General features: G+C 49.0%; 1 protein-coding gene across 1 annotated transcript in view; it reads left to right on the top strand.

Annotated features, from left to right (window-relative positions):
- The first annotated feature begins 1,105 nt into the window (after nt 1-1,105).
- Nucleotides 1,106-24,870, top strand: part of LOC140420981 (protocadherin-20-like) — a 69,280-nt gene continuing 45,515 nt past the window's right edge. Inside the window, exon 1 of the mRNA XM_072505207.1 lies at nt 1,106-1,242. Coding sequence (XP_072361308.1) covers nt 1,192-1,242 — 51 coding nt within the window. The 5' untranslated portion in view covers nt 1,106-1,191. The remainder of the gene's footprint in view (nt 1,243-24,870) is intronic.

Here is a 24,870-nt window from a genome sequence, read left to right as displayed (position 1 = left end):
GGGCCGGAGACTTTCGACCCATTTTTCCGACGTGACGCAAGTCGGATTTGCGCCATTTTTTGCGCCGATCGGCGGACTTTCCGCCGATAACGGAGAATTTCGCCCCAGGTCTCCAAGTGCATGCCGTTCAAAAGTAGTCGTAAATCAAGATGTTCTAAAATCACGCCCGTGTGGGATTTATGTTTGACATGTGAAGGAGGGAGTGGCGGGGGGAGGTGATCCTGGGCCACATCCATGATAGTGAGAGGCAAATATATTAAAACTAAGTTTCTGATATTCAACGGCAGGAAAGGCAGCCCGCCATTGACATTGTGAAAAATCACTTCCTGGATTTACGTCACTGATCTTGTCACGAGATTTTCCAATCTCACCACTGAGCACGCCCAGCTTGATTGGACATGGAAAATCCTGACCACGGATAAGATTTGAGGACTAGGGCCCTTTCAATGCGACAAGTGGTAATGACCACACAGACCCCGAGGGTGGTGGAAGTGGAAATAATTAACAATTTCAAAAGAAAATTGGTTGGGCACTTCTAAAAAGTAAACATGCAGGGCCACGTAAATTGAACAGTGGAGTGGGACTGACTGAATTGTTCCCCAGGGAGCAAGCATTCACCCAATAACCAAATGGCGTGTTCCTGTCCTGTAAATGACCCTATGACTAATGTCTTGAAATTACACTGTGGGATGATCACATTTGAACACCTAACCCAGAACTTAAACAAGATCTGTGGTTGTCACAACAAAAATAGCAATAACATAAACTTCGGACAAAGGCACATTCACATGGTGATATTTCACAGCATAATTTCAGGGTCCAAATTATTGGAAATTCTGAAACCTTTCTGAAATATTTCAATAATACGCAAAGATTTAAATGATTGCTGCACCGCATCAGTTTCCGTACAATCTGCTCGTGCACAAATGATGCTCGACATAGTGGTGAAGTTTTTAAAGTTTAAGTGTAATGAATAATAAAACTTTCAGGCAAAGGGAGTTATACCTGCCAGTTCCCTGGATTATGTGTCTTCCATTAAAAACAAAAATGCTAAAAAGCTCGTAGCCCCACCTACAGCTGCTGGCATTAAAAGCATGAATTTCTGCGACACTGCAGCATTGACACTTTCAGGGACTGCTGAAGCAAGCAGTCTGTTCCTTATGTTGAGTGTAAATTCTATTAGTTGGAACTATGGATCTTAAAAGTATCTTCTGCATGGACTGCACAGGATCAGTGCTTCAGGTAATTGTTTCTGTTTTCCTTTTGACTTGTCTGCTGATTCATCCCTTTCTGTCCACTTTGAGAAGTGTGAGAACAGTGCGTTCAGAAAGCCTGTTACAAAGAGACAGCCATATCACCAATTTTTTTACTTGCGATTATCCACACTTGCGAGCTTTGTTTCACTGTATTTCCTCCACAATATATCATTTCATTCAGTGCATTTCACAAAGAAAAATGGGCACTATAGATGTTGTGTAAAACTGAGCTATTGCCACCTTGTTATTTTACATCTCAAATGTCTGGACTCTGGAGGAGGTAGTTTAGAAAAGGATAAGGAATAAGTTTACACATAACGTATCTGTTATTTAAAGCATTGAGGTCTGCATTTTGCTTTTTATCCATCATAAAACTGAATCAATGTTATTGAAGTACTTGTCCATGTAGAATTTGGTCAAGTTCAGTAAAATTATAGCAACTGGCTTGGATGATTAGCTCTATCATTTGATGAGATACCTCAGAATGAAATGAAATCTGCATTTATTTTGTACGATATGGGCTGTTGATTCCTCCTAACTGCATCACTGGTGCACAACATATTTAGTACAACAAAGTGTGTGGGGGGAAAGAAGAGGTCCAGAATTGGTGACTAGAATCAAAATTGAAGCAGTTAACTAACACTGTATAAACAAACATTCTTATCTGGCAACATAGGGTCTATATGACCAGCAGGCAGTGGGAGTTTTTGCTCAATGATTGTGGACATCATTTCTCCACAGTTATTATTTGTTTCCTGCCCCTAACTGCTAGATTATACCAAATATTAATTTTGATGCACAAAGTGTTTTTAGTGTTTTACTTTATTTGTCATCTTTCATGTTAAATTGATATTTGTTTTACTGAGAGTTCTACACTGTAAATATTTACTTAACATTATTAATGTGCAATGAAACCTTGTTGTAACACATTCCTCTGCCAAAATAAATTTACCTGCAAGCTTTCCTGCCATGAATCTTTGCGATTTATAATATATAAAAACAAGACAAACAGGAAACATCAGCGGGTTAGGCAGCAGCTGTATTTTTCTCATGCTGCACTATTTATAAAGTTAATTCGCAGCTATTAAGTCTTTGAAAATTATTTCCATCTGCCATTTGAAACTGTGATTAATCATTCAAATGAATTACGGCCAAAGTTTCCCATCTTATCTCCAGGTAGCAGTAAAACAAAATGTTGTAGGAGTAAGGATAAAGTGCATTTCTATCCTAAGCTTTTAATTTTCTCGACCATCAGAGATTGGGCAATCAAGGGAGTGATTTGTAGTTCACTTAAAATCACTCCTAAAACTTCTGTGGCAGCTCAGCTGTTTGGAGTGGAGCCAAACAGACCTGAAGAATCCCAACCTCAAATGCCAATCTTTTTGATATAGCCCTTTTCAGTGCTAGATTTTTTTAAAAAGCAAGCTGTGAACTGATGCATTCACCTCTCACACCCTCTGGGCTGAGTAAGCAAACTGTCCAATTCCTCTTATGGACAGGATTTAGGATGAAAATTAAACAGAATGGAACCTCAGCAGGTTTGAGTCCCAACAGATAATGGTTACCGATGATCATGTGTGTCTCTCATCACTGGCACCCACAATACGGTGGGGCAGCATGATGGCACAGTGGTTAGCACTGCAGCCTCAGAGAGCCAGGCACCCGGGTTCAATTCCGGCCTCGGGTGACTGTCTGCGTGGAGTTTGTACGTTCTCCCTGTGTCTACGATGGTTTCCTCCAGGTGCTTCGGTTTCCCACCACAATCCAAAGATGTACAGGTTAGATGGATTGGCCATGATAAATTGTCTCTCAGTGCCCAGAAATTAGGTGGGGTTATGGGGTTACAGGAATAGGGGAGTGGGCCTAGGTCGGGTGCTCTTTCAGAGAGTCGGTGTGGACTCAATGGGTCAAATGGCCTCCTTCTGCACTGTAGGCATTCTATGATTCTGTGAATGTCAAGGCTAAACATCTGTGGAGCTAAAGCCGAGTGTGATGTCCTTCAGACGAGGTCCCTTTCTGCTCCTGCTCCAACTTCGTCTCTCCTCATGTTCAAGAGAGAGGCTGGAAAACGTAACGGAAAAGCAAATTACTTCCAAATCCTTAATCATGCTTCAGTGTTTATATTCTTCTCCATGATCCTTTGGTTGGTGAGTAAAATATATCCCCTAGTGGGAATCATGATCTTTGTTTCAAACAAGGAAACAAGATTCCTGAAGTAAAAACAGAAAATACTGTAAATACTCAGCAGGTCAGGCAGCATCTGTGGAGAGAGAATTACAGTTAACGCTTCAGGTCAATGAATTTTCATCAGACCTTATTCTGGTAAGTTCCCAACCCAGGATTTCCCACGACCTTTGAGAACGGGGTCAGAGGAGGGTAGGCTGGCAAATTAACATTGAAACCCATCGCTTTTCTGTGAAGGGTGGCACGGTAGCACAGTGGTAGCACTGTTGCTTCACAGTGCCAGGAAGCCGGGTTTGATTCCCGGCTTGGGTCACTGTCTGTATGGAGTCTGCGCGTTCTCCCCGTGTCTGCGTGGGTTTCGACCGGGTGCTCTGGTTTCCTCCCAAAAGTCCCGAAAGACGTTCTTGTTAGGTTAATTGAACATTCTGAATTCTCCTTCAGTATACCCGAACAGGCACCAGAGTGTGGGGACTAGGAGATTTTCACAGTAACTTCATTGCAGTGCTCATGTAAGCCTACTTGTGACATTAATAAAGATTATTATTATTAACATTCCATTTAACAATGGAAAGAATATTGGCCAATGCCAATTTGAGTCACATACTTGTTTAATTGAGGGTCCCTTCCCTCTTTTGTTGGTGTTTTACCAGTGGTGGGTGGTCACTGTGCCATGTCAGAAGACTGCTAAGTGAACACTAGTGGTTATAGGGCAGAGAAGGGTGGGTCCCCCGTTTTAGGAGGCTCATTTGCCCACAAAGCACTCTCCACCCACCCTCACCCCCAGCATAAATGACCACAATGCAGCAGTGGCAATGGCTGCACTCAGCAAGCCCTCACTAGGGCCTACTTGACTGGTCCCAGCACCCCCAGACCCCACTTACGTTGTTGTGAGGGTGCGTGATATGTGCTCTTTCATTCAGGTACAGTCCCAGCAGTGACCATTGCTCACAGTGATCATAGAATTTACAGTGCAGAAGGAGGCCATTCGGCCCATCGAGTCTGCACCGGCTCTTGGAAAGAGCACCCACACCCTATCCTCATAACCCAGTAACCCCACCCAACACTAAGGGCAATTTTGGACACTAAGGGCAATTTAGCATGGCCAATCCACCTAACCTGCACATCTTTGGACTGTGGGAGGAAACCGGAGTACCCGGAGGAAACCCACGCACACACGGTAAGAACGTGCAGACTCCGCACAGCCAGTGACCCAAGCCGGGAATCGAACCTGGGACCCTGGAGCTGTGAAGCAATTGTGCTAACCACTATGCTACCATGCTGCCCTACTATGCTACCATGCTGCCCCTGCTATGCTACCGTGATGGACCAGCAGTTCTTGAGAGCAGGCCGCTACACGTATTTGGCTTCTGCTCATAAAGTACAGCCCCAGATCCTGGTGCCATGAAGCAGAGTCACCCTCAATTTCAGCCCCGATGACAAGACCCAGGCCGCTTCGGAATAACCCTGGCCCTAGTGTGTGGACTGACTTTTTTTCTCCAATTTTAGAATGCTGGGTATTTGTTTATTTAATCGTGACAAGGGGAAATGATAATTTGTTCAGTTTTCCACTGGATAATTTTAGTCAATTGGATTTTGGTCGTCTTGCCCAGCAGAAACTTTACCAACCAGAAGTCCCATAATATTTAATTTTACCTCGCTAAAGTGCATTAACACCCCCGTGAACTATTCATATCAGAGGGTGGAAATTGGCAGAAATTAAACAAAGCACGTTTTCACAGAAGCAGCACACGGGCCAGCATTCAGCCCAACTCATCCACAATGGTGTTTATGCTCCACGTGAGCTCCTTCTTACCCCTCTCCATCACATCCTTAACAGAATTTATTTATTCTAATTCACTGACATGGATATTAACAGATTGTAAATTCAATCTATAGAGGCATTGTGCTGGAACGCGTGTAATCAATGGGATTTGAAATCAAAGGGTAACACTCAAATCCGGTTTTAACCATTATGTGCATCATCTTTCCTTTGTAATTTGTATTAATAATGACATTTCATTTACTGGCGAGTTCTGACCTTTCTCATACTTACAAGGACTTTCATCAATTTCCAAAACGTTGAGATTTGTAATTTTCCAGAAGCAGAAAGGAAACTCTCAGTCTCACATGGGTAATTTGCTTCTTGCGCAATGAAAATGATCCCAGCAGAAAACACAGTATAGTGAGAATTTAGTGCTCAAAAGAATTGAGTTATCAGGTAATTCAAATGGACTGACTTTGATTTAAGAGGACTGGACTGTTTACCAGTCAGTTCTTCAAAGTGCCCTGAACGGAGCATTGCTCAGCTATTTAATCATGTTAATAAGCAGAGTGTAAGAGACTGTGGAAGAGCCCGAGATGGTAGTTGGCTGCCTGAGGGTTCATGGTCAAATATAACCTACAGTTCCCAACAGCTTTCTCCTGTCCTTAACATAATTGTGAGCCAGATAGTGTCGAGATTACAGAAAAATCCAACTTCACAGGTATTCTTCCAAAACCATCTAGATTATTAAATTAGCTTCAGTGTTGAACGGTACAGTTCAATGATTGGCAGCACGGTAGCACAGTGGTTAGCACAGCACCAGGGACTCGGGGTCGATTCCCGGCTGAGGTCACTGTCTGTGTGGCGTCTGCACATTCTCTCCATCTCTGCGTGGGTTTCCTCCAGGTGCTCCGGTTTCCTCCCACAAGTCGCGAAAGACGTGCTTGTTAGGTAAATTGGACATTCTGAATTCTCCCTCAGTGAACCCAAACAGGTGCCATAGTGTGGCGAGGGGATTTTTATAGTAACTTCATTGCAGTATGAATGCAAGCCTACTTGTGATACTAATAAATATTATTATTAGATTATTATGAATTAAATTCTATCTGGTCATTTTCCTTTCCTTTCATAAATTGTTGACCTTTAGCCTGGTGTTGTAAGACTTCTTTCTGTGCCCACCCCAGTCCAACGCCGGCATCTCCACATCATTTTCTTTTCCGCCAGTGGAAACTAGTGCAGTGTTTTTTGAAAGATTCCTATCAAATCTTTGATAAACAACAGAATATTTTCAAAATGGTGTAACCACCAATTTGTCTCGCTTTTTGTTGACGCAGATGGCGGTTAGATTTTTTATCTTTACCGCCTGGACTTTAGACATCAACTAGGTGGGAATTCGATGGAACCCCCCACCCAGCAGAACACATTGGTTTTCACGCTGATTCTATTACATGAAAGGAAAATCAGAGGGGTACCATTGATGACAAACAACCTTGCCACCAGAGTTATTCTTGCAGTCTGCATCTGAACGATGCTTAAAACCCTGAGTTATGCTTGACATATGGTCAGTAGAGGTAAAAACCCATCTTCAGCATTAAGGGCGTAGAAAACTTCTATTTCCTGTTTCTCGTCAGCTTTTACGCTCTTTTCCACTGCCGTTTGCTGTTGAAAATAGCAAAAAGAAATGTTGCCCCAAATTTCCATTTGCTAAAGTGTGCCAGTGCTATCACTAGCTCAGAAAAGGCTTTGGGTTTTATGAATAGATTGGCAACTGGCCAAGAATGGATACTGTTGATCACATTTAAAGATGTACCATTCATAATGCTTTCTGTTAACAAATATACAGGCAAGTTACTATTGACCGATCTACAAGACCCTCGTGCACTCAGAAACTTTTGTGCAAGTCATGGGTTGTCCAGTTAATAACAAGTCCAGTTGTTCAGAGCAGAAAAAAAACCCTGCATTTTACCAAAGAAACACACAATATTGCAAATTCTGTGTTCATCGGTGAAGTGGCTGTGCTTGCTGTTTACCTGAAAGCTGCCCGTCAAGACTTTTCAATCTCCAGAGCTTGTATTTCGCCCTCCTTGATCTTAGTTTAAATCTGGTGCCAAGTCAAGGGGATCTCCAAGCAACCAACAATAGAGATGTCATCAAGCGGGATAAGTTGCCAATCATGTCAAAATATTCTCACTGAGAGCAAAGAAGGATGTATCCTCCGTTTGTCTTGAATATCGTCCATTTTTCAATATAATTTTGCAGGGAGTAAAATAAGTAATCAGAGCTGAAACATCAAAAACAAACTTTTTTTTTTTTTAAAATTATTTAAAAAATATGGGGAACTTTGTTCATCATAATGAAGAGATCCACAAGTATAACATTGATTCCAAGGTTAGAGAGATCTATCAGCAATAATTATGAATTCAGTTTACCATTAAAAACCCAGTTATAACTCAATCAACAAGGCATAACTTTTTAAGGCATTTTACAATGAGTCCAATGCATAAAAGGGCAAGTTCTTGTCCGATCAGTGATTTCTAATTAATTGTAACCTGAGAGACTTCAGCAGCACACCCTCTGGAGAAGCTTAGAATCACTAACAGCGACCTCTGGATTTCTGCATTTCAGTGGATGAGTGCAGACCTGAAAAGTCACTGTCTGTTTCAGAGGAGTAACGATTACAAACACAGACAGTTCCACCAGCATTACTCGTGTAAAATCAGGACTATTGTGCTTTAATGCAAGTTGCCAACAGAGCTTGGTAATAACTGTATTTGATTGTTTTAAAGGAGACAATTCAAAGGAAAGATGAATGCCAGCTAACCTCTCTCTCTCTCTATATTGCTCCATCTCTCTCTCTTCCGTGTATCCCTTGAATCATTCATTAGAGCATTAATGTCAAAGCAATAAATCATTGGACAAGACACAAATATCGGCAAAGCTGTACATCCAGTCATTTACAGTTTGGGAAATGTTGGTCCGTGAACCTATTTTGTTGGAGAAGAGCCATAAATGACTTTTTGTGCTAACACTGTGCACAATTGAAGCAGTGACAGATTGTATGAATCGCTGAGCCCTGTGTCTTCAAACAATTTTAAAATGGTTACCGAGCATTTTTGCTGTGAAGACAGTACAGGCATACTTGTTGGAATTAGGCCAAAAAGAAATTAAGCTGAAAACTGAATGAATGAGTTAAGGTTTTTACTCATTCCACAATGTTCCTTTAAGTCTAATCCTGCAAATTCATTTGGGCATTGGTCAAACTTTTCAGAGCCCTTGAACTGTTCATGGTACTGTGCAGATTCAATTCCCCAGCACAGTAAACAGAGGAAATTGAAATGACAACATTCATGATGTGCTACTCGCTTTCAATCTGCTACATGTTTATTAGGAACGAAGATAAAAATCCAGCAATTACATGTTGAATATCAGCACTGTAGATGATAGACAAGCAAAGCAACTTGCATTTATATGTAGCCTTTTAAGTAGAAAATCATTCCAAGGCTTTTTACAGAGACATGATCAGACAAATGAAGGGTAAGTAGAAATGTCCTAAAACACAGGGTTGCATTATATGGGCCATCAGCGGGTGTGATAGCAGGTGAGTGGATCAGTAAAATAGGATGCTGTGCCATCAGCAGCACATCCATCACCAGCCCGCCCATTCTTACCCTGCCACAATTCTACGAGATATGGGAAACGCTTCAGGTGGAAAGCCCGCCCGCTCAAACCTAATGGGCGATGTAAGAGGTGCCCACCCAATGTATAGCCTGGAAGTTTGACTTTGCGCTAGCCAGAGAAAGGGAGTGCCTCCCTTCTGGGTCCCTCGTGTCAATCGGAGGTTGACCCCAGTAATTTCCCCTTCTCATGACCACACTTCCCCTGCCCTGTCCAATATGACTTCTCCACCACTTCACCCACTTGCCTGGGCATGCAAGCCCAAGGTCCCAAACTTACTGGGAGATTTGGGTCCTGGGTCCATCGTGGAATGCCTTCTCCTTGGTAGTAATGGCAGTGACCACTGCTCCGGGTGGAGCTACTGGTACTACAGTGACTGTCAGCTCACTGAGGTGGGACTGGACTTGAAGGAACATTATGAAATGAGTAAAAACGTGGAGAGGGATGGGAGTCAGAATTCATAACCATTAAAGGTCTTTCATCCAATGGTTCCAGTGAATAGGAGAGGGACTCGCCACCAACATTAACATTGGGTCTGTGGAGTCTGATTCCAGTTTTTGGGTTTTTACGGGGTGGCTAAAACAAAAAGAGTGCTGGTGAGGCAGAGAGATCTAATTTTCACAATTCCATGGTTTCCATGGTAGAATAACGGCAGGTGGGCGCAATGCCCAATTGACAACTTAGGGCGAATGAAGATTAATTCAAAATTCCTCTTTGCCTAAAGGCTCCAGAGTAATTTCAATATCATATCAACGTGTAGATAGAGAAAATGCACCCTCACATGACTTGTGACAAAACCAATGCATTGGCTGCTGACTCTTTTTGCTCCTTAAATGAAAGATAGTTTGCCACTTGCAAAAATAAATGAAGATTGGCTGACAAATATTCATAGCTTTAATGATTTTCTTTGCAGCACACAATAGGAGCCCTCCCTAAGGTCATGGCTCCAAAAGCATTGAGTCAGGAGGGTAGCCGGAAGATCAGGGTTACACTGGCAGATTGAACGGGAATGTTCCACAAACAAGCTGCATTATGAACAGTGTAGATGGAAACATACAATTTTGAAGGGATATTAATAGATTCTGTAAATAGGAAGAACTGTGATGAATAGATTTCAATGTAGGTGAATGTCAGATCATCCACTTTGGATCTGTCCAAATGATGTAAAGCTGGAAATGGTGGATGTCTAAAGAGATTTGAGGATCATGGAAATGCCACGAACACATAAGGCAAATAATCAAAAGGATTAATGAAATTCTGCCCTTTATATCTAAGAGGACTAGAATACAATTGGATCAAAGTCATGCTTCAGCTGTACAAAACCCTGGTTAGATCACGCCTGGAGTGCTGTGAACAGTTTGGGTCAGCACACCTTCAGAATGATATATTGGCCTTGAAGGCTGCGGGCTATTTATTTACTCAAATGATAACTGGACTCCCTCCAAGAATTAAATTTTGAGGCGAGGTCGCACAAACAAAGACTGTCCTCATAGAATTTAAAAGGTGAGGGGGGAATTTGATTGACGTTTTCAAGATATTATGGGGAATAGGTAGAGCAAATAAAGAGATACAGGGCTGGATCTCTGTTTGAGAGACTAAATGCTGCTGCAGGAGTTGAATCGCAAGAACCTCACACTCCCGCTATGCACAGCAGTCAGGAGAAATTCAGGTCAAGCAAACGGGCCAGCACGCTAACCCACTTGCAGACAAGCAATTTCCGGCCCCCCTTGTGGCTGACCAGCTGGAGCACTTTTAAGTGCTTCAGTCACCACGGACTGTTATTCCAGACAAGAAGGTGGCTTCATGCACACCCACTCTGGCGTTCCAGGTGTCGGAGATCGACAGAATGCTGGATGCCACGAAGGAGAGGATGGACAACCTTTTCCCCAGGCTGGGGCATGTGTTGTTCTCTGCCTTGTTTTAACCAGATAGCTTTGATGTGCAGTGTTGATCAGAGAACAACGAGTCTTGTAAACCAACATAACTATTTATTTAACACTACTAATTGGATTTGGCGCTTATCCCCAAGAAACAAACAGTTGATTAATCGCACATAAACTATACTCACTATACTCTAACTCACAAACAGATTAAACTACTCTCTTGCTCTCTCACTAACTTCAGTACTCCTAGCCAGCTCCTGCTCCGGCCACTTACTCTAACCTTCTGTCCCACAAGGCTTAGCATCAATTTTTATATACTGCTAGGATTAGCTCCCTCTAGTGGCTGTCTGTATACATGTCATTAACCCTTACATTACCTTCATGTATGATAATACCACATCCCTCCTTTTTTCTAAAGAAAAGTTATTACCCTTTAAGATATTTTTCTTACATCCTTGTAGCATGCACTATTAATCAGATGTGCAGTGTCAATGAATACATAACCTACTAACCCCAATCTTTATAAGTCCTATCTTTAAGATAATTGGAGATCTTTAATAAAAAATACAGCAAAATCATGGCCTTGTCATTACAAATGTTTGAGGAGCGACTAACAATTTTGTTTTTTAAACTGGGGCGAAATTCTCCCCCTACGGCGCCAATCAGACGGGCATCGCGCCGCCCCAAAGGTGCGGAATGCTCCGCATCTTTGGGGGCCGAGCCCCGACTTTGAGGGGCTAGGCCGACGCCGGAGGAATTTCCGCCCCGCCAGCTGGCGGAAATGACGTTTGTTGCCCCGCCAGCTGGCGCGGAAATGACATCCCCGAGCGGCGCATGCGCAGAAGTGTCAGCGGCCGCTGACAGTTTCCCACGCATGCGCAGTGGGGAGAGTCTCTTCTGCCTCCGCCATGGTGGAGGCCGTGGCGGAGGCGGAAGGGAAAGAGTGCCCCCACGGCACAGGCCCGCCCGCGGATCGGTGGGCCCCGATCGCGGGCCAGGCCACCGTGGGGGCACCCCCCGGGGTCAGATCGCCCCGCGCCCCCCCCAGGACCCCGGAGGCCGCCTACGCCGCCTTGTCCCGCCGGTAAATACCTACTTTAATTTACGCCGGCGGGACAGGCAATTTCTCGGCGGGACTTCGGCCCATCCGGGCCGGAGAATTGAGCGGGGGGCCCGCCAACCGGCGTGGCCCGATTCCCGCCCCCACCCAATCTCCGGTACCGGAGACTTCGGCAACCGGCGGGGGCGGGATTCACAGCGGCCAACGGCCATTCTCCGACCCGGCGGGGGGTCGGAGAATGACCCCCAAGATCAGACTATTTCCAGTTCACAACCTTCAGTAAGCACTCAATCTTCACTGCGGTACTGGTCACATTAGTAAGTTTGCAGACGACACAAAAATTGGTGGACTTGCGTATAGTGAAGAGGATTGTCCGGGGATACAGCAGGATATAAACTGGTTGGATTCTTGGGCAGAGAAATGGCAGATGGAGTTTAATCCAGACAAGTGTGAGGTAATGCACTTTGGAAGGTCGAATGCATGTAGGAATTACACAATAAATGGTAGAACTCTTGTGAGTACTGACAGGCAGAGAGATCTGGGCATGCATGTTCACCGATCACTGAAAGTTGCAATGCATGTGAATAAGGTGGTCAAGAAGGCATACGGCATGCTGGCCTTCATCGGTCGGGGCATTGAATATAAAACTTGGCAAGTCATGGGTTGCAGCTGTACAGGACCTTAATTAGGCCTCATTTTGAAGATTGTGTACAATTCTGTTCGCCACACTACCAGAAGTATGTGGATGCTTTGGAGAGGGTACAGAAGTGGTTTACTAGGCTGTTGTCTGATATGGAGGGCATTAGCTATGAGGAGAAGTTAGATAAACTCGCTCTGTTCTCACTGGAACAACGGAGGTTGAGAGGCGACCTGATAGAGGTCTACAGAATTATGAGTTACATGGACAAAGTGGATCGTCAGATGCTCTTTCCAAGGATAGGAGAGTCAAGTACTAGGGGGCATAGGTTTAAAGTGCGTGGGGAAAAGTTTAGGACTGATGTGCGAGACAAGTTTTTTTACACAGAGGTTGGTAAATACATGGACACTCTGCATGGGCAGGTGGTGGGAACATCGAGACTAATATATGAATAGGGTGGAATGGAAGGATACGGGCTCTGTAAATGCATATGCTTTTAGTTTAGGCAGGTACAATGGTCAGCGCAGGCTTGGAGGACCCACGGGCCTGTTCCTGTGCTGTATTGTTCTTTGTTCTTTATCACCAACAAATCATCAGTCCAGTCAGTCAAATGTTCAAATAGTTGAACCATGTTCGTCGTCTGATTCGGCCTCTTTCTGTGCTTGTGATGTTGCATTCGCGTTTCCTGTGCCTTCAAAACCTGTTTGGTCTCTGGTTTGACAGCAAGAATCACCACATCCTGACCATTGGAATGTTGTTGCTTCCCAAACAATGTCCTGTTCTTCCTGACATTGGTGCCATTATTTTTGAACTTGGCCTTGTCCACACATGCATGTTTCTGTTCTACCTTGAATGGTAGTTGTGTTGCATACACTGTGCTGCTGTCCCTTGCCTGATTGTCAAGCATAACTGCCAGTTCCAACACTTCCCTACCATGCAAGTTGTAGCGCACAAAGACTCCGTGAGGCGAATAGAGTGAAGTCGATGAGGCTTTATTAAGCGTGTCTGTTCCCCCGCAGCTCGATAGTAAACTGGCCTGCGGGGGAAGACTCCGGCTTCTTATACTCCGCCTTCAGGGCGGAGCTAGAGGTCAACGGCCAACCAGGACCCGGGATCTGTCAGCCAATGAAATTAGGGCTTCCAGTCCCACATGACCCCCAATACATACTACCACATTCACCCCTTGTCAAAAATGAACCCGGCGGGGTGATGCTTCGTATGGTGGTAAGGGTTTACAGGGCTGGTCCTGGGAGGAAAAGAAAAAAAAACATTCGCAAGGCAATACAGTATTGTACAATTTTGTCCTGTTGCAACTATTTACAGAGGGTATGGGAAGAAAAGCAAAATGTTCTTGTGAAAGTCCATATTTAGTTTTAGATCGACGCCACGAGTCGGTCGGGTGGTCTGGTCGTCCGTGTCGATCGCCTCGGCCCCGGTGGTGGTGGTGCTTGTACCGTTGTCGTCGCCTCCAGGAGCCTTACGGTTTCAGCTTGGGCTTTATTCTTGGTCGGTGCTGAGGGGAGGGGGACCGATCCTCCTGGGAAGGGGGCGGTCGCGGAGTGCGGCGGTGGCAGGAAGGGGGGGGGGTTGGGTTGATGATGTCGGGGGGATGTGCGTGTTGCCGGCGGGCGCCAGATCCCGTAGGGAGACCGTGTCCTGTCGGCCGTCGGGGTACTCCACGTAGGCGTACTGGGGGTTCGCGTGGAGGAGGTGATCCCTTTCGGCCAACGGGTCCGCCTTATGTGCCCGCACATGCTTTCGGAGCAGGATGGGTCCTGGGGCCGCCAGCCAGGTCGGCAGCGACGTTCCAGAGGAGGACCTCCTGGGGAAAACAAGGAGACGCTCATGAGGCGTTTGATTAGTGCTCGTACATAATAACGACCGGATGGAGTGGAGAGCGTCCGGGAGGACCTCCTGCCACCGTGAAACTGGGAGGTCCCTGGACCGTAGGGCCAGTAGGACGGCCTTCCAGACCGTGCCGTTCTCCCTCTCTACTTGCCCGTTCCCCCGGGGGTTGTAGCTGGTCGTCCTGCTTGAGGCTATGCCCTTGCTGAGCAGGAACTGGCGCAGCTCGTCACTCATGAAAGAGGACCCCCTGTCGCTGTGGACGTAAGCGGGGTAACCGAACAGTGTGAAGATGCTGTTCAGGGCTTTAATGACTGTGGCCGCGGTCATTTCAGAACAGGGAATGGCAAAAGGGAAGCGAGAGTATTCGTCCACCACATTAAGAAAATATGCGTTGCGGTCGGTGGAGGGGAGGGGCCCTTTGAAATCGAGACTGAGGCGTTCAAAGGGGCGGGAAGCCTTAATCAGGTGCGCTCCATCTGGCCTGAAAAAATGCGGCTTGCATTCCGCGCAGATGTGGCAGTCCCTTGTGACTGTACGGACCTCCTCTAAAGAGTATGGGAGATTGCGGGACTTGATGAAGTGGTAAAACCGAGTGACCCCCGGTTGGCAGAGGTCCTCGTGGAGGGTTTGGAGGCGGTTAATTTGTGCGTTGGCACATGTGCCGCGGGATAGGGCATCGGACGGCTCGTTCAGCTTTCCGGGACGATACAAAATCTCATAGTTGAAGGTGGAGAGCTCGATCCTCCACCTTAAGATCTTGTCGTTTTTGATTTTGCCCCGCTGTGCATTATCGAACATGAAGGCTACCGACCGTTGGTCCGTGAGGAGAGTGAATCTCCTGCCGGCCAGGTAATGCCTCCAATGTCGCACAGCTTCCACTATGGCTTGGGCTTCCTTTTCTACTGAAGAGTGGCGGATTTCTGAGGCGTGGAGGGTCCGGGAGAAAAAGGCCACGGGTCTGCCCGCTTGATTAAGGGTGGCCGCTAGAGCTACGTCGGAGGCGTCGCTCTCGACCTGGAAGGGGAGGGACTCGTCGATGGCGCGCATCGTGGCCTTTGCGATATCCGCTTTGATGCGGCTGAAGGCCTGGCAAGCCTCTGTCGACAGAGGGAAGGTCGTGGTCTGTATTAGGGGGCGGGCCTTGTCTGCGTACTGGGGGACCCACTGGGCGTAGTATGAAAAGAACCCCAAGCAGCGTTTCAGGGCTTTTGGGCAGTGCGGGAGGGGAAATTCCATGAGTGCGCGCATACGTTCGGGGTCGGGGCCTATTATCCCATTGCGCACTACGTAGCCCAGAATGGCTAGCCGATCGGTGCTAAAAACGCACTTGTCCTCGTTGTACGTGAGGTTCAAGGCTTTGGCGGTCTGGAGGAATTTTTGGAGATTGGCGTCGTGGTCCTGCTGATCGTGGCCGCAGATGGTTACATTGTCGAGATACGGGAATGTGGCCCACAACCCATGTTGATCAACCATTCGGTCCATCTCCCGTTGGAAGACCGAGACCCCGTTTGTGACGTCAAAAGGGACCCGTAGGAAATGGAATAATCGCCCGTCTGCCTCGAAGGCTGTGTACTTGCGGTCACTTGGGCGGATGGGGAGCTGATGGTAGGCGGACTTGAGGTCCACGGTGGAGAAGACCTTATATTGGGCAATCCGGTTGACCATGTCGGATATGCGGGGGAGAGGGTACGCGTCTAGTTGTGTGTACCTGTTGATGGTCTGGCTATAGTCAATGACCATCCTTTGTTTCTCCCCTGTCTTCACTACTACCACCTGCGCTCTCCAGGGACTATTGCTGGCCTGGATTATGCCCTCCTTTAGTAGCCGCTGGACTTCGGACCGAATGAAGGTCCGGTCCTGGGCGCTGTACCGTCTGCTCCTAGTGGCGACGGGTTTGCAATCCGGGGTGAGGTTCGCAAACAAGGACGGGGGTTGCACCTTGAGGGTTGCGAGGCCGCAGATAGTGAGTGGGGGTATTGGGCCGCCGAATTTGAACGTAAGGCTCTGTAGATTGCATTGGAAATCTAATCCCAGCAAGGTGGGGGCACAGAGTTGGGGAAGGACGTTTAGTTTGTAGTTTTTGAACTCCCTCCCCTGCACCGTTAGGGTAACTATGCAGAATCCCTGGATCTGTACGGAGTGGGATCCTGCAGCTAGGGAAATCTTTTGTGCGCTGGGATAGGTGGTCAAGGAACAGCGTCTTACCGTGTCGGGGTGTATAAAGCTCTCCGTGCTCCCGGAGTCGACTAGGCATGGCGTCTCGTGGCCGTTTATTAGCACCGTTGTCGTCGTCGTCTGGAGTGTCCGGGGCCGAGCTTGATCGAGCGTGATTGAAGCGAGACGTGGTTGTAGTAGTGGAGTGGGGTCCGTTGTTGCCGTCCAAGATGGCGTCGGGGATGGACAAAATGGCCGCCCCCACGCGTCGTACAGGTCTGGGGCGGTCCAAGATGGCGGCGCCCCTCCTCCCCTCGTGGTGGCAGGGACCCAAAATGCCGGCGTCTGCGGGTCGCACATGGTGTGCTGGGGGGCTGGGGAGCGCTAGGACCGCGAGCGCTAGGACCGCGAGCGCTAGTACCGCGCGGAGCTCCCTCACCGGGGACAGCGGCGGTCGGGGCCCAAGTAGGTGGCGCCAGCGGGTCAGGCGTGGGGCGCGGGGTGGGGGTTAGGGTGGCGTTAGGGACGCGCAAAACTCCCTCCTCTCCGTGGAGAGTGTTGGCCGGGACCCAAAGCGGTAGCGCCGGCGGCGGGTCATACATGGGCTGCGGGGAGGGGGGTTGGGGAGCGTAGGTGGCGTGCAGAGCTTCCAGTTCTCCCGGGACCGCGGTGGTCGGGACCCAGAGCGGCTGCGCCTGCGGGTCGTACATGGCGTGCTGGGGGGGTTGGGGCGCGTAAACGGCTTGCAGGGCTCCCTGTTCTCCCGGGACAGCGGCGACCTCGCGGGACCGGCACACAACCGCATAATGGCCCTTTTTCCCGCAGCTTTTGCAGATAGCTGCGCGGGCCGGGCAGCGCTGTCGGGGGTGTTTCGCCTGGCCGCAGAAATAACAGCGGCGCCCCCGGTGCGACTCGGCGTTTGGACCGCGCAAGTCTGTGGGGTGTCCGGGGGGGGGTAGGGGGTTTGCCGCGACGGGTACGTACGGGGCCCAATGGGTCGCCGTGCGGTCGGGGCCGTAGGCGCGGGTATTACGCGCGGCCACGTCTAGGGAGGCTGCTAGGGCCCGGGCCTCTGAGAGTCCTAGCGACTCTTTTTCTAGAAGTCTTTGGCGGATTTGGGAGGATTGCATACCTGCCACAAAAGCGTCGCGCATTAACATGTCCGTGTGTTCGTTTGCGTTCACCGGCGGGCAGCTGCAGGCTCGTCCCAAAATCAGCAGCGCGGCGTAGAACTCGTCCATCGATTCTCCGGGAGCTTGCCGTCTCGTCGCGAGCTGGTAGCGGGCATAGATTTGGTTAACTGGGCGGACATAGAGACTTTTCAGTGCTGCGAACGCCGTCTGGAAATCCTCCGAGTCTTCGATGAGGGAGAAAATCTCCGTGCTCACCCTCGAGTGCAGGACCTGCAGTTTTTGGTCTTCTGAGACCCGGCCGGTGGTCGTTCTGATGTAGGCCTCGAAACAAGTCTGCCAGTGCTTGAAGGCTGCTGCCGCGTTCACTGCGTGGGGGCTGATCCTCAGGCATTCCGGAATGATCCTGAGCTCCATAGTCCTTTTTAGGCACGCTTAATAAATTGTAGCACACAAAGACTCCGTGAGACGAATAGAGCGAAGTCGATGAGGCTTTAGTAAGCGTGTCTGTTCCCCCGCAGCTCGATAGTAAACTGGCCTGCGGGGGAAGACTCCGGCTTCTTATACTCCGCCTTCAGGGCGGAGCTAGAGGTCAACGGCCAACCAGGACCCGGGATCTGTCAGCTAATGACATTGGGGCTTCCAGTCCCAAATGACCCCCAATACATACTACCACACAAGTGTCATGTGCCATCGAGTTGTCCAGTGGTATCACAGTCGTACCTCTAAATAATTTCTGTGGTACCCGAACCAGTCTTGGTGCGCTTAGGATCAGTTCCTTGATGCCTTATCGATTCAAATTCAACTTGTCTACCATCCATGTCCTCAGGATTCTCTGATGTACCATCAAGCTCTGTAACATCAGTTCCTGTCGGATGCTCAATGTATGCTCAAACTCTTCGTGCTCCAGGTCTGGAACCAACTTGTCCAAGAAACCTTCTCCTCCTTGTTGGCTGTTCTTCATTGCTGTGCTCTCTAGCGACCTGTTCACTGTAGCACGTCTATCATCAGCCTTTGTACAGTCCAGCTGAGATCTTTCAGTCTCACTTTTATCCTGTACAACTTGAATGCTACTAGCGGTCGCTACTTCACTAGTTGCAAATAACATGGCTTGACCTTCCTTTTGATTTTGATTTGATTTATTTTGTCACATGTATTAGTATACAGTGAAAAGTATTGTTTCTTGCATGCTATACAGACAACGCATGCCGAATATAAGGAAAGAAGGAGAGACTGGTCCTCTTCACATTGCTCATCATCCGATTCTTCATCGGTGTCTCTGCTGTAACCTACAGCGGTTAGACATTCCCAGTCTTCTTCTGCCGGCTCATCAAATAAGCACGATAGACTTTCCCAGTTTTCTTCTTCTTGATCCATTAACGTATCTGTCGCATATACGCTCCGGACCAGATCCAATGCTGTATAAGCTTGCACACCTACCACCGATATCCGCCCATCGTCAAAGTCTAGAGGTATTTCCATTTCTCCATGTCTCACCATCAGACAACATGTACCTTCCATGACGACCGTGCTCCCATTGTAGTCCACCAGTCGACACCTAGACTTCCCCATGGTCGGTGTCTCATTTGCTTGCAGCAATGACTTCCACAAAATCATATTCGTGTCTGCACCTGTATTAATCCTAAATGATGTTGCTATGACATTCAGATCGAGATCTCCAGTCAATTTCTGACTTATCTTTTGTTGGAGAGGCTCACCCAAGATTCCTCACCCGAATCCCTTGGAGCAACCTCAGCGACTGTCGCTATCAGAAAGGATCCGCTTCTCCGAACTGCTCGTGTTCACTGTCTTTGGTTAAGTTTTCAAACTCTGCTTCTTCTCTCTGGACACTTCTAATCTTCCTGTAGTCAGTGTAAGACTTCATAAATCTGTGTCCTGGAACAACCTGAGGAAAATGGCATTGTGCTCCAAATTGATATAACTTGCTGCAGTTCCTGCCCTGTCTGCCAGCGGCGGACATTTTTTTCGCATCTGGGCAGTTCTACAGCGTGTGCAAGTCATGACCCGCTTGACGCCATCGTCAAAGTGGCATTCTGCTGATGCGCGCAGTTTGCTATGCTGTGCCACAGCATCAATGGTGTCAGCCACGTTTCCAGTCTTTGCGTCCTTTTCAGTCGCTACAAATTTGGCATTTCCGGTTGATGCCTGCTCACTCGCCTTGCACATATTAATCGCCTCTTGAAACGATAGCAATGGTTTTCTAAACATTTTTTCACGGAGACGCTCATTTTGTATTACAAACACGAATCATGGAATGCAATGCAGAGGCAAAATTACATGACTGTGCTCTCAATTTTAACGCCGTAATGAATGCACCTACCGACTCCCCACTATATTGCAGCCATTTCCTGAACATATACCGTTCATTCATTTAGTTTTCTTGGGATTTGTAGTGCACGGCAAATTTTTGCAAAACCACACTGTACTTTGACCTGCGAGAGAATGGACATGTGGTCAGTGGGCAGGATGGGTGTCAGTAAGGCAATAGCAACTCACGTTTGACAGGTCCTCCGGGTGGGGCCTGGTGGTTTCTCGCCTCTGCGGCGTGCGCTAGCCTCCGTGTTGGTGCCCACCCTATCCTAGGCCACACCAGTCACCTTCGGGGCCCGCTCATCGAAGGTGGAGAAGACTTTGATGTCTGGCACAACTCCACCAGTCTGGCCCCTTTCCCGGCGATTATGGGAGAGCATGTCTTGAGGAGACACAGAGAGGGCATGTTAGCCACACTCATGGTTCACAGTAGTGGGGAGGGGTAGGTGTGAAGGAAGTGTTGGGTGGGGAGTTGAAGTGGGAGGGGTTTGGAGGAAAGGTTGTGGGACGTTCAAGGAGGAGGGAGGGTGGAGAGAGAGTTGAGTGTTGCATGGACAGTTGGGGGCTTGGATGCTCTCATAGGGGTGGAAAGGTCTCCGGAGGGTGGGGAGCATTGGTGTCTACTCACTTATGCTGCCCAGTGTAGGTGATTGACCTTTTTTTCAGCACTTGAGGCTAGTCCTTCTGCCCTATGGCTGACCCACCTGGCACCTCGGGGAAACAGGACATTCCTCCTGGCCTCCACAGCATCTAGCAGGCTCCCCAGGTCAGTGTCCTCGAATCTTGGGGCTGGGCTCCTCGGCGCCATTGTTGCAAGCTGCCTGGGGTTGGCTGAGCAAATGCTTGTTAGTGGGGGGCTGGCGAGTGCGGTGCCGGGGAATCAGCTGGCGAGCCTTCATTGGCGGCGAGAAGTCCATGAGGCCACGTTAAGTGGACCAATTAATATTGAATCGCGTTGCCGGTCTCGCAGGAATTCCTGCTCACTTCAAGATCTTTCCGGATATTCGCACCCTAAGTGTTCATGCAGGGCTTGAATTAGAGATGTTCCCCGGTCCCGTTGGTGGTGCCAGTCCCGGATCCTTTCAGGACATGCTGATGGGCTAGCGCTCTCGCCATGTGAAACTAGCGCAATCCCAAACGCTGCCGTCAGATTCTGCCGGAAGTGGCCCCGGAGAGCTTGACAAGCTGGAGCTGGATATAAGCACTTCACTTCCCACACACACTCATTCCAGCCAGGAAGACAGCACCGAGGAGAACGTCCCCTGAGGTTTGTGGATGCGGAGCTGCTGGATGCTATAGAGGAGAGGCAGGACAGCCTTTTCCCCAGGGTGGGCAGGAGGCTACCACCCGTAGGTGAGACACCACCTCTGTGCTTTTGGCATCACCCCCATCCCACACACCCCCCCGCCTCTTATGGCCCCCACCAGGAGGACGGGTAGACAGTGCTGTGTGATGATGGGCAATCCCCCAAGGCCAGCCAGGGTGCGCCACTAGCTCTGCACCCCTGGCATCACGCCCTTCCTGCACCCCACACAGGGGAGGGGGTTGGCAGTTCCTGCATGGGTCTGGGACTTCCAGACAGACATAATTATCCATGACCACAGCAGATAACCCTTGTCGCCCAAGAGCCAACCCTTAATCGGTGAGTACATCAGGACGTATGCGTTGTGGATGCTGTAGCCACCTGGGATGGCCACGTCCCGATTACAAAATGGACACTTGCAAAGAATGCAGGGAAAATTGGACAATGCTAAGAAAGAAGCAGGGGCAAGCTCTCTCTGTTGATTAGAACCTTAAACTCTCAGACAGGACAGAAACTACCAAACGATCTACATACTAATGAGCCATCTCTGGGGACAAAAGGGAAACATTTAGATATACAATGTTTAAGCAGACACCCCGGCGCCAGATGAAGCTAAGACAAAGCAGACTAACAGTCACCAGGACACGTCCAGCGATCAGGGAGCCACCCCTCTATTGGAGGAAAACCGATACAGATGATTGGGAAAGACCCAATTAGTTGAGGCCAAGTTCAAGGCCCGCCCAAAAGTGTGCGAAGCCCTTTTTAGGATCAAAGGTATCCCCCAAGGGAGAATGTTCCTCCTTTGGCTTTGGCTCTCACCGAAGCGAGAGACCTAACTAGGAGCTGCACCAGACCAAGTGAGTCCCAAGTCAACGCACGCTATGAGATAGACATTCCTAGTTGCTGCCCTGTAAACAGCTCAACCCAGCAGCCTCAGAACCGAGCAACGGCCATTGTTCCTCTGACTGAGTGGGCACCCGAAGCTAAGTATAGGCTTTAGTAATAGTGGTAGTTTAGTTTGTCGAGTTTATGCATGAGTAGATTTGACTGTGTGTAAATAAATGAGCATTGCTTTTGAACTTACTCACTGGTGTATCGAGTCATTGATCAGCATCAGATTCTGAGCCTTGTGGCGGTGTCGAAAGATACCTGGCGACTCTTGAGCAAACGTGATAAACAGAGCCAAATTAAGAGCCAACCAAAAGTTAGCAACAATGCTGCCTGGATATCGGGCATGGACATGCATGATGTGCAGCGGGTGGTCACACACCACCTGTACATTCATGTGTGGAAGCCATTTTTATTCATGAAGGGAACCCCGTCATGTGCCAGTTCCTGTAGGGGGCTCATATGTCCCATCTATCACTCCCTGGACTTGGTGCATGCCAGCGATGGAGATGAATTTTGCTGCAGGCCATCCTGGTGGGCTCAGTCCACATTGAAGTTTATATAGTCAGCTGCCCGGTAATATAGGGCATCAGTGACGGTGCAGATGCATCTGTGTATGGGTGTCTGTGAGATCCCAAACAGATCCCTGCTCGGCCTGTGGCAAAATTGTTCAGGGCGACTGTCACGTTGACCGTCACTGGGAGAGGGTGTCCTCCTCCATACCCCTGTTGTTCCAGGTGCGCCATCGTCTGGCACAGGTGTCGCATAGTCTCTGGTTAGCTGGTCTTCAGTGACACGTACAATGCAGCAGGTCCTCGAATGACAGGCGGCAACAGTATACACGTGCCCTAATGCAACGCCTCCTTCACCCCTCCCCATACGGCCTGTTGGATGGCTGGCTTTCCAGCCTCACCGGCTGGTCCTTGTTCCTCTGGGGCAGGCTCCTGTGCAAGATCCTCCTCAAGCAGCACCCCTGCCTGCAGCCTCAGTGCATCTGCAAGAGCTTCTGCAGACAGGCAGAAGGCAACCATTCCTGGCTGTACTCCAAAATTTATTGTCGACAGGGGGGGAAAAGGCAGAAATGTTACCATGCTGAGTACTCTCGTACCCACCCAGGTCCCGGTTCAACAGGCTACACGATGGCCATGGATTGCACTGCAGCTCCAGACTCTGCATGTCCTCTCCCCCCCACCCCACCCCACCCCACCAGGCCCACCCCCACCCCTCGGCCACTCCCCCGACACTATGCCTTCCACACCGCACTGGCATCGGGGGACCTCTAACCCCATCCCTATTGGCAGGGGTACCGGTGACCAACGCAACCCATGGCAGCGTTATGTTCAGCGGCCCAAATGGGGTCTATTATGGGTGTCCTCCTTGGGTTGGCCGTGTGATAGCCCACCAGCAGGGTGGCACCGGGTTGTGGAGGGGGGGGGTCACTGTGTGCCATCGACCGCTTCCATGCTTGGTGACATGCTTGTGGGCAGGGCCCAAGGATGTGGCTGGTCGAGGGGGGGTGAGCCTCCGTTGGGCTGTTGGGATTGTAGCTGTGGTGTGCTGTGGATCCTGGGTGTGGCACACATGCTGTGGCAACCAGTTCAGAGGCAGGATGGGAGCAGGGGTCCAGCCGGTGGTCCTGTGGAGTGGGCTAACTGATAGTGTCACTGGTGGGGCCACTGCCCTGAGAGGGGCAGTGTGCCAGGGAGGGTGCCAAAGACCACGGTGCATGCAACCTCTGTTTGGAGTGTGCTCTTCTCTTTCCCTGCAGTGGAGCTGACCTTCTGATGGGTGCACTGAGGAGTGGCAGCGCCTGGTGGGCCACGGGTTGCGCTTGGCCACGCCCATCCCATTGATGGGTCCGATGGGGTCTGAGGGTTCCCACGGGTGGCCTGAGGGGGCACCCAAAGGATTGTTGGCACTCTGAACATTTACAGGACACAGTCGGCAGTCAGTGAAGCGCACAGCTTGGGGCCTGCAACCTGTACATGATGCCTGCCTTGCAGACTGCTGTGCAGTCCATGCCCGGCCGCCTCAATCGCGGGGGACACACACCGAACCGCGGCCCATCTCTGAGTTGATCCCTGCTATCCTCTGCCCCCAAGCCCTAGCAGATGCCCTCCAACCAGAGACACTATAATACCTGTAGTGAACCGTGCCCACATCACTTCCGCCTGGCGGGGCGGAACATCGCGGAGACCCTGAGAATACTGGGCCGACCCCGGTAATGACATGCTAAAATGCATGCAGGTGCCGGTTTTGCATGCTGATACTGGCGTGGAGCACGTTATTGCCACCAGCGGCGCCCCGGAGCAGCGGTTGTTTTGGCGCCTGGCACCAACCTCGATTTTCCCAATTCTCTGCCTGATCACGATCTACGTTTCCAGCCTCATCAGTCGGGCACCTACCCCCATGTCTTTTGGCTACACAGGATCATCAGCAGACGAGGTCGAGCCGTCCGAGGGCACTGTAACCCAGCCAGATGCTCAGCGCACCCCTTTCACCTGCACCATCTGTAGTTATATATATAAGCAATTGTACGTGTAAATATGTTTGACCTCTGACCACTAGGTGGCAGGCAAGTTATTCCATGTGACACTGCAACCTAGGGGAGTCTGTAGAAGAAGTGGTCGTGGTTAGTTGTGTTTGTGTTTGTTCCAGTTTGTTAATATTTGTTTTCAACCCACTGTTTGTTATACAATAACAAATTTGACTCATCTAGAACTAGATGTTCTTTGGTGCACTGATTCAATCATTGCCTA

Source organism: Scyliorhinus torazame, chromosome 5 (assembly GCF_047496885.1).
Source record: "Scyliorhinus torazame isolate Kashiwa2021f chromosome 5, sScyTor2.1, whole genome shotgun sequence".
Taxonomy (NCBI): Eukaryota; Metazoa; Chordata; class Chondrichthyes; order Carcharhiniformes; family Scyliorhinidae; genus Scyliorhinus; species Scyliorhinus torazame.
The sequence above is the reverse complement of the archived record's forward strand: the minus strand, read 5'-3'. Positions and strand labels throughout refer to the sequence as shown.